At 38.4% G+C, this 10,363-nt stretch overlaps 1 protein-coding gene across 2 annotated transcripts in view; it reads right to left on the minus strand.

The window, feature by feature from the left end:
• Positions 1-3,381: 3,381 nt before the first annotated feature.
• LOC120414418 (cytochrome P450 4d2-like) overlaps positions 3,382-10,363 on the minus strand; it is a 10,286-nt gene continuing 3,304 nt past the window's right edge. The window contains exons 1-5 of one of the 2 annotated variants that reach the window (XM_039575598.2): positions 9,487-9,786; positions 4,615-4,998; positions 3,939-4,562; positions 3,698-3,880; positions 3,382-3,635 (exon numbers count right to left, since the gene is read on the minus strand). In XM_039575598.2, the coding sequence (XP_039431532.1) occupies positions 3,475-3,635; positions 3,698-3,880; positions 3,939-4,562; positions 4,615-4,998; positions 9,487-9,652 (1,518 nt within the window). In that variant the 5' untranslated portion in view covers positions 9,653-9,786 and the 3' untranslated portion in view covers positions 3,382-3,474. Of the gene's footprint in view, positions 3,636-3,697; positions 3,881-3,938; positions 4,563-4,614; positions 4,999-9,486; positions 9,787-10,363 lie in introns of those variants that run through there. The other variant, XM_039575599.2, reaches the window with a different exon arrangement.

The raw sequence follows: 10,363 nt of genomic DNA on the forward strand, positions 1-10,363 counted from the left end.
CCAGGCGGAAAAATGCACTTAACTTTTCACATTTTCACTGTAAAAACAAGTTTCTTCACTATTAAACAATCGCGGGAGCGCTGTTTGCGCCATTGTCGTGGCTGGAGCGGGATTTTTCTCAGATTTTCCGAATATTTGGGATTATTTTCGGAGACACAGAAACACGCGTTGTTCAGGCCCAAAACATAACACAAGACTGTTTATTCTTTTCTCTCTCTCGCGTCAGCCAAGCACACGCACACACTCAACATCAATGTATATTCGAAGCAAGGTGTGGCATTTCCAATTACTAGCTTGTATGAGTATCTTATTTATTCTTCGCCTACCAATCTCATCCACTACACTGTGTACAATCGTTGTCTGTCAAATCTGTGTAATTTTGAAACAGCAATCTGTGTAAAATTTTACACAGATCTGGGTAATATATTACACAGAATCTGGGTAAAAAATTGCAATATATTTTTAATTCAGTTGTTGATTTAAAATGTCCAGGCCAATATAAATTAAAAAAATGCGAGATTTATTAATCCATATATAAAACAATATTCAATAAATATCGAAAAAGCTGGAACACTTGGACGCGACGCAGTGTTAACTCGTGCTGTCTCTGGAAGATCCGGCCTGGAACCGGAACCGGGAAATTGTAAGCGCGGGCTGATGCTCTGCTGGTGTTCAACTCTGGATTCTGGATCGAGGTTCCGACCAAGCCTATCCTTTCCGTGAGAATATATGTGGGACACCTCGAGTAAAAAATAAATTAGGTTAGAATTGCGTAGCAAATATTGCTGAAATATATTACGAAACAAACTCATGAATCCAACTGTTCCCTGCTCCCCAATTGATGATCAGCATGTTAAAAATCTAAAAAATAAAAGTATTTTAATAATATTACAATAAATAATCACGAGAAAAAAACAAACCAAAGTTCTGCATGAAAAACGCCATCTTAGCTTTTTTAAATTTTTTACCCAGGTTTGAAAGGAAAGCTGAACGGAAATCTGTGTAATTTTTTACACAGATCTGTGTTATAAATCTACACAGTTTTGACAGCTAGAACATGTTCAACAAACTGTGTAATTTTTTTACACAGATCTGTGTTATCGGGATTTTCGGTGTGTTTTTCACTGTTATACACTAGGGGTTGGACAGAGTCGATGGTTTTATTATTCGTCAATTTATTGACGGTGGTTTTGATATTTTCGTCAATAGATCGACGAAAAGTTGCGCTAGCGTTCCCACCGTGTATTATTAATCTCGGTTAAATTTGACATCTTATAAACATCACCACATAATCCTTTCAAAAAAATTGCGCAAAACGTAGTTTAACACGGTTCATATCCAGAATCGACGATTCCGTCGTATAGAAGCCCGACGATTAAAAACGGGGACGGGGACTTGGTGAAACCATCCGGAACGGTGTGGTGACCGAAGACGGTCACGGCAATGTGCACGGAACCAAAAACCACTTTCAGACTAGCTTTCAGATGATTTGTGTCCGTTTGCTCCTCTGAGGGAGGCCATAATTTGCCTTTGGATCACAAGGTGTTTTTACAGCATCTCATGACTTTTGTTGTGGCTTCTGCGGAACCGTCTACAGCACGCCTGTTGCACAGAACAACACATACAAAAGGCTCATAATCTGTAGAAAGCCATATCTTCTAAGTCAACTATCGAGAAGAATACCGTCAAGAAGATCGTTGGAGAAAACAATAACCCTGGAAGTTCATCCATCACGACTTCCTGCGTGACTACGGCGGAGGAGGTTGAGGCCCTTCATCGTAAGCGTTCTTGCTATGGTGTCCAGGGCCTGCTACAGGACGAAACGTAACCCTCCACTCCCTATTTCGGTGGTTTATGTATAAAAAGCGGAAACACAACTATATTTACCGTAAACCGGGGTCAATAGGGACACATGGGGCGAACTGGGACAGTAGTTTTAACCATGTTGGAGCACAATATTTTGATTTTTCTGGTTGGTTTCGGTTAGAACAGACTCAGGCCAACAAAATGTGTACATCCATTTCCAAATTTAAAAGCTTTAAGTGCTCTAAAAACAGCTGTCCCTATTCAGACTGTAGTCCCGATTCACCCCAGATTACGGTACAGCAAAAAAAAAACAGCAAATTAAAGAATTATACAAAAAATTTAAAACAAAGCGTTTGAGCTCTTCGTCGGCATGTATCCCGCGCACCGTATGTAGGTCTGGTTGAAAAAGTGCAGCAACTGGGACGAAATGGATTTAGCACCACCGCGTTCCGCTTAGAACTTCCGCAACCACCGTACAAGTGCCGAAAAATGTAAATCTTGTTGTTGGTTCCCGGAATCTACCAACCGCCACCGCCCGTGGCTACGTTGGGATTGAATCTGGTACTGACGATCGAACCAGATGCGCTTGAACGCGAAGCTCGCTAAGGTTGTTTGGAACCGGAAAAGAATCTGAGGGAGGAAGTCGGTTGGATTTTTTGATGTTAAAACATCCAGCTTACTAACCTCCTCAATCGCTTCAGTTCAACCCTTGCTCGCTCCTGTCCCGCTTCTTCAGCAGTATTTGATCCGACCGGATCCGACATCCGCTGGCCTCCGCTCACTCGAACCCGCTCAAACACGTCCATCATCTCAACTCATTCGATCGTTGCGATCCGCATCCGACTGCTGTTTGATCTGGTTCACCGTAACGAGACTATGTCCCTCGATTTGGAACCGATTTGGGGGTGAAAGCAGGTCGTCACTTTCCATGCAGAACAGCGCCGAAACGGCGCCCAGGCCGCTGATTCCGTTTGTTTTTTTGGAACGACGTCGTGACTGTAACCGAAACCGGTGAAATTTGTTTTGTTTTGATTTGAATATGACATTTCAACTCACCAAGGTTCCTATAGGCATGGTGGGATTTCGTTAATATATTGACGAAATGAAGCAATTATTTTAATGCGTTGATAATGTATTGACCGATCTGTTCGACCCCTAGGTTGTACATAAAAATTGACATAGGGCTTTAGTACCCAATTTGCATGGTATCAACATTACAAAAAAGTGAAACACCTTTTTTCTGATGTTGGCACCACTGCACGATTTTGACATTTCGGGCGTGCACCATTCGTAACCAAGTCACGTAGTCTAGTGGTAACGCTTCCGCGGTAGGTCGGTAGAACTTTTCAGCACTGGTATTGAAAGGTACTAATTTTCCATTCTGTTATTTTTGGTAGGGAAAAGTAGGCCGTTTAGTTTCTCCAGAAGGACAGGAAAAGTTGACAGTTTCACAGCGGAAGTTCAACTTTTCAGCACTTGTATCGAAAGTCTTCTTGCATAAACTACTTTTCTGTATTACAGCATCGTCGCCAGCAGGAAGATTTTTCTCTGATGATGATGATGACATTCTCCAAACCATTTTGAAAACATTTATTGAAAACCGTTAAAAACATATCACAATAAACCTGCTATTCAATAAGTCTCTCTGTTTGGGTTGTAAAATAATCGTTATGCTGCATCACGCGGTACGAACGCAACCTTCAAGCCGTCCTTGGGCTTCAGCGTCAGCTGGATGATCAGCTTTGGTTCCGGGCCGGTTTCCGTGAGCCGATAGTTGCGGATGATCTTCGAAAGGGTGCTCTTCAGCTCCAGCATGGCGAACTTTTGACCTGTTTAGGGCGGAAATAAAATTATTATTGTTTAATAATTGGGTCGTACAAAGTTGACTCACCAATACAATTTCTTGGCCCTGCGCTGAACGGGATATACGCGTACGGTGAACTGAGCTCGGTTGTCCGTTCTGGACTAAACCGCTCCGGGTCGAACCGTTCCGGATCCTCAAACTGCGTTGGATCGCGATGCATCAGAATGATACCAACGTTGAAGTTAGAGTCCTCCGGAACCACTTTGCCATCTGTTTCATAAGAGAATAGTTTTATTTTATGATTTTTTGGAAAAGTTGAAGATCCTACCAATCTCAGTCTTTTCCGTAAACTTCCGTCCGATGATCGGTACTGGTGGGTACAACCGAAGCGACTCCTTGATCACCAACTCCAGGTACTTCATGTCTTGTAGGTTGCGATAAGTCGTGGGCGCGTTTAGGTCCTTCCCAATGATCTCCGTGACCTCTTGGTAGACCTTCTCCTGAATATCCGGATGTTTGGCCAGCAACATCAGAGTAAACGTGATCGCGATCGTCGTCGTGTCATGTCCCTCAAACATAAAGGTGTCTACCTCCTCCTGGATTTCTTTATCGGTCAATGGTCGCCCATCGATCGTAGCTTGCAGCAGGACGTCCAAGAACGCCATTTTCTTCCTGGTTCCAACGCCCTCTTCATCCACGGTATCATCCGTTTCGATCTTCCCGGCCAACAGTTCCTCCCTTCTCGATCGAATGATCGAGGTTGTGAAGTCATGCAACACCTTTATCACCCTGTCTTGACGCTTCTTATCCGCGGAGAGGTTGAACAAAAAGTCCGACCTTTGCCAAACCTTCATGAAGCGACCTGCTAGAAGGTAGCTCAGCTCCGTAACCGCTCGTACGTACTTGGAGTCGGTATCCGTTTGAGCGTTGATCGAGGTGCCCATGGCAGTTTCTGAAAACCAGAAGATCATGAACAGATACTACAAAATAATACAAGATCCTACCACAGATAATATCCAACGCTGCCAACGTCACAAAGGGGTAGATGTTCACCAGCTTCCCGGTAGCCTGCTCTCTCAACCTCTGCACCAGAACCGTGCCCTGCTTGTCAAACACCTCGACAAACTGCTCCAGAATCCTGAAGTGAAACGCCGGCGTCAGGATCTTCCGCTTGTTGAACCACTTCTGCCCGGTGCTCAGCAGCAGTCCATCGCCCAGCCACGGGATCAGAAACTTGTACAGCTCGCTCTTCCGGATCAACTTCTGGCTGCTGAGGACCGTTTCCGTGTCCGAGTGGTTGCTGCAGAACAGTGCCAGCCGGCTGCCGATCCACACGCAAAACAGCTTGCCATACTTCCGGCTGAGGTTCGTTATGAAGGACCAGGTGTCTGAGGGAGGGAAGAGTGGAAGGGTGTTTGAGTTGGTAATTTGCGTTTAGGTGCTTGATAGTTGAAAAGCGGTTACAGAGAAGTCCACTTAGCACGTCTGGACAATGCAGTTCTAGATAATGTTTGATTTGTTGATGTTCAAATATGCGCCAGTCTAGACCAGCTGATAAAGAAATCGAGAGTTTGTACTAGGGTTTTTTTTTTATCAATAGTGAACACCCTACACCAGGGGTGCTCAAAGTTTTTGAATGGCGGGCCAAATTTGAAGCTCATATGAGCTTGCGGGCCATAAATATGACAAAAAGTGATTTTTTTTAAATTTAAATCGATAAAACTAAAAAAAAAAACAAAATATTAGAAAAACCAAAAAACTGAACAATTTTGTACAAAAAAAAAACCTCTAATCAATTGGTTAAATTTTATTTAAATCAGAAAGTCCAAAAAATATCAACATCAATATTATTCATCTGCTTTTCATTGCAACTTTCGTGCCTCAACAATCGTGATTTCACAAATATAATGAAAGTTTCAAAGTTGTATTCAAACTGATTTTTTTAAATTTATTTTTTAAATATATTTTAGAAGAGGTGACAAAGTTTTGTAAAAGAGTGTAATTTATTTTTTTAAATGTAATGTGCCCCGAGCAGGGGTAAATAACACGGGAATACCAAATTTTGGTATTACTTGGGCAAATGACAGGGGAGCAATTCTCTACCAAAACCGGAAATGGATTTTATTTGTATTTTTTGATTTGGCTCAAACTTTGTGGGGGCCTTCCCTATGACCAAATTAGCTATTTTGTGTCATTGGTTCACCCATACAAGTCTCCATACAATTTTGGCTGCTGTCCATACAAAAATGGTATGTAAATATTCAAACAGCTGTAACTTTTGAGTGAATTTTCTGATCAATTTGGTGTCTTCGGCAAAGTTGTAGGTATTGTTGAGGACAATTGAGAAAAAATAGGTACACGGAAAAAAAAATTTGCAGATTTTTTTATCAATTTTTTTTCACTAGAACTCAATTTCCCAAAATACGTATTTTTTGATTTTCGAGATTTTTTGATATGTTTTAGGGGACGAAAATCCGCAACTTTTGAGCTATAGAGAAACATGGTCAAAAAATCTGCCGCCGAGTTATGATTTTTTGAAAAAATAGTGATTTTTGGAAAAAATCGAAATTTCATGCAAAAACAAATCTGAAGTTATTTTTTGATGCAAAATTGAATTTGCAATCGAAAACTATTTTACAATTTTTTTGATAAAGGGCTCCGTTTTCAAGATATAGTCACCAAAAGTTTGATTTTAGCAAAATATTTGCAGTTTTTCGAATTTTAAAAATAGTGACCATGAGCGACCATTTCTAAAAATATTTTTTTTGAAAAGTTCAGAAAATTTGCTATAAAATTGTCTAAGAGACATTGAAGATAGGACCTCGGGTTGCTGAGATACAGCCGCTTCAAGAAAAAGAAACACGAAAATTGAAGTTTTCTAAGTCTCACCAAAACAACCCACCATTTTGTAATGTCGATATCTCAGTAACTAATGGTCCGATTTTCAATGTTAATACATGAAACATTTGTGAAATTTTCCGATCTTTTCGAAAAAAATATTTTGAAAAAAATTAAATCAAGACTAGCATTTTAAATGGGCGTAATATTCAATGTTTGGCCCTTTTAAAATGTTAGTCTTGATTTAAAAAAATTCAAAATATTTTTTTCGAAAAGATCGGAAAATTTCACGAATTTGTCATGTTATAACATTGAAAATCGGACCATAAGTTGCTGAGATTATCGACATTAGAAAATGGTGGGTTGTTTTGGTGAGACTTAGAAAACTTCAATTTTCGTGTTTCTTTTTCTTGAAGCGGCTGTATCTCAGCAACCCGAGGTCCTATCTTCAATGTCTCTTAGACAATTTTATAGCAAATTTTCTGAACTTTTCAAAAAAAATATTTTTAGAAATGGTCGCTCATGGTCACTATTTTTAAAATTCGAAAAACTGCAAATATTTTGCTAAAATCAAGCTTTCGGTGGCTATATCTTGAAAACGGAGCCCTTTATCAAAAAAATTGTAAAGTACTTTTCGATTGCAAATTCAATTTTGCATTAAAAAATAACTTCAGATTTGTTTTTGCATGAAATTTCGATTTTTTCCAAAAATCACTATTTTTTCAAAAAATCATAACTCGGCGGCAGATTTTTTGACCATGTTTCTCTATAGCTCAAAAGTTGCGGATTTTCGTCCCCTAAAACATATCAAAAAATCTCGAAAATCAAAAAATACGTATTTTGGGAAATTGAGTTTTAGTGAAAAAAAAGTTGATAAAAAAATCTGCAATTTTTTTTCCGTGTACCTTTTTTTTTCTCAATTGTCCTCAATAATACCTACAACTTTGCCGAAGACACCAAATTGATCAGAAAAATCACTCAAAAATTACAGCTGTTTGAATATTTACATACCATTTTTGTATGGACAGCAGCCAAAATTGTATGGAGACTTGTATAGGTGAACCAATGACACAAAATAGCTTATTTGGTCATAGGGAAGGCCCCCACAAAGTTTAAGCCAAATAAAAAAATACAAAAAATAAAAATGGTCGAAATCGGCCGATTTCGTAGAGAGTTGCTCAGGGACCAAAATGTGCTCTTGATTGCCAAGTAATAGATGGTAAAATACCATGAAATCATACCAAATTCTAGTATGTGGAAGGGCACAACAATACCAAACCATATTATTCCAAGGGTAAAATAATACCACAAAATAAAACCATTTCAATACCGAGTTGAGGTCTTCTGGATTTTTGAACATTGCTTGAATACCAAAACTTGGTATTGCCATGGTTTAATTTTTAGGTATTCCCGCGCCTGGTTTTCCTGTGGTCTTCCAAATACATGATTTTGGTATGATTTCATGGTATTTTACCATCTATTACTGGGCAACCAAGAGCACATTTTGGTCGCTGGTATTTGCACAAGAAATACCAAAATTTGTAATTTTCATACCATTTTTAGTGCAACAGTTGCAGTTAGAGAAAAAAAGGAAATGATCCGTAGGCAACAGCCAAATCTACTCACCTGATGATTCCATGTTGTTCTTAGTGATATTCTTCACCACATCGAATGCATTTGTCATTGAAGTTCTTGATGATTCTAAAAATTAACAAGATTGAAAAATAAGTGTTATAAAAATGAAACTGGATTGAAATTCACCAAAATTCAATAATCTGTCAATTAACTCGTTTTTCAAAGTATTTGGTTATCCCAACTTAGAGAAATTTCAACGTTTTTTTTTTTTAATCTTAGTGGGTAAATATACAAAATTGAAAATAAGCTTTAACATTTTTGGGTTTCAAGTCATTTTAGCGCAAAATTAATTATCCCATCAAAGTTTATGGAAAAAATTCCCATAGTTTCAGAGGAATTTGATGAAACCTTTCAATACCAAAATAATATCAAAATGTGCCATACTGACTTAGAAAATTTTCCACAATTTCAAGTCATTTCTTTAGGGGTATATCAAAAATGTTTAAAATCAAGTTTGAAATTTCCGGTTTTCAATGAAAGCATTCGCTTTGAGACATCATTTTAGCGCAAAATTAATTATTTTGTCAAAATTGGTCAAAATTTTCCCATAGTTTCAGAGGAATTTGATAAAATACTTTAATACCAAAATAATGTTCGACCATTGACAAATTCTGCAATTTTGCAATATCAAAATAATACCTTAAATTGGTATGATAGCACATTTTGCTCTTGCATAATCCTTAAGAAAAATTTTAAAGGGTCCAGGAATACCAAAATTTGGTATTGATACCAGAGAAAGGTATTATTACGCATTTCCCTTGTTATTTACCCATGCTCGGGTCTTAATGATAAATAGTTGCTTAAGGATTTAAAAAAAATCCTCCAATTTTTATAAAATTTCAATAAATATTTGATGAAAATTTTGACTTTGATCCCGATTATACAATTAGTTTTATATTAACAAAACCTAAAAAGGTTCACAAAATAGGCATAAATTTAACCTTATTTTCTAGGAATTATAAAATCACTTAAAGATGCGTCAATGGGCAATTTCACATGGTCATTCAAAATGGGTCCGGGGGCCACAAAAAATGACCTTGCGGGCCATACTTTGGTCACCCCTGCCCTACACGGAGAAAAAAGAGTTCCCAAAATTGTGAACATGCGTTCATGAAAATCGGAACCACGAACTATGTGTTCAAATCAAAATGCAATTTGAACACATTGTTCTGTGATACAATTATATGACACAGTGTGAATCATTATTCACCTCTGGCATCCTATCCACTTTCAAACGAGGCGTAATCTTGATTTATACGCTGCTTATTACCACTTTCCATGGAAATCTTCCCTACTTCTAACTGTATTATTACCGACATATTTTAACAAGCATCTGCGCTGTGACGGAAGTGTCTCACTTTCAACGTTCTAACTAAATTATTTTTTAAACACTTTCACCATACCTTCCGGACTCTTGTTAAAGTACAAATAGTAGCATCCGATCAGCGGGAACGCAGCCGGTCCAGGCCACTGGTGGCAGTACTTCAAGTTCCGTCGAACCAGCAGATAGTTGACGCTCAGTACTGCCACTATTAGTGCCGTGAACCACTCCAGCAACGAAAGTGCCATCCTTTTGGCGTAACCAATCAAAACAAACACTTAGCGTTAGATAAGCGAATCTACATCTTCTAAATCACCGTATTTATAAATAGTAAGTCAAAGCGCACATTAAACTAGGTCTGCCCCAGTTGGCAGACTGCACCGGACTGAATCGAGAGGAGAGACGAGAAAAGTCAAGCTGAATGAGTCGTGCAATCATATTGGTGAAGAACTTTTGATCTCACCACAACACGGACGCCGGTTTGAGCTGTGAACGCGCCCCAAATGAGACTTAATAACAGCGATTTAATTAGGTCTGAAAGCTTGGAAGTTGTTCGAAGAAACGAAATGGGATGCTGGGATGAGGTTTGACTTTTTTTTTGAGCTTCTTTTTTGAAAGTGTTAGAAGATTGCGAAACAGCATGAAATGACTTATTTCAGGGGGAAAACTGGTTTCAAATAAGAATTGCAAATTTGGACCAACAATTATCGTCACGCTTCGAGCTGAACACAATCAACGCGAATTCATTTTGAAGACTCTTATGAATGGAACTCGCTGAGAGCTGACATCTGTTGGAAAATAGTTATATTACTGAATGGAAAGCTAGTCTCCCGGTCCTATTAAAGCTTTTATGAGAAGAGATGGACTCTATAAAACATAACCGAAATATTAAATTTATAATTATTTCAGAATAAATATCTTTTATAAAGTAAATATCTTTTCATATTTCAATGATAATA

The sequence above is a fragment of the Culex pipiens genome, chromosome 3 (assembly GCF_016801865.2).
Source record: "Culex pipiens pallens isolate TS chromosome 3, TS_CPP_V2, whole genome shotgun sequence".
Taxonomy (NCBI): domain Eukaryota; kingdom Metazoa; phylum Arthropoda; class Insecta; order Diptera; family Culicidae; genus Culex; species Culex pipiens.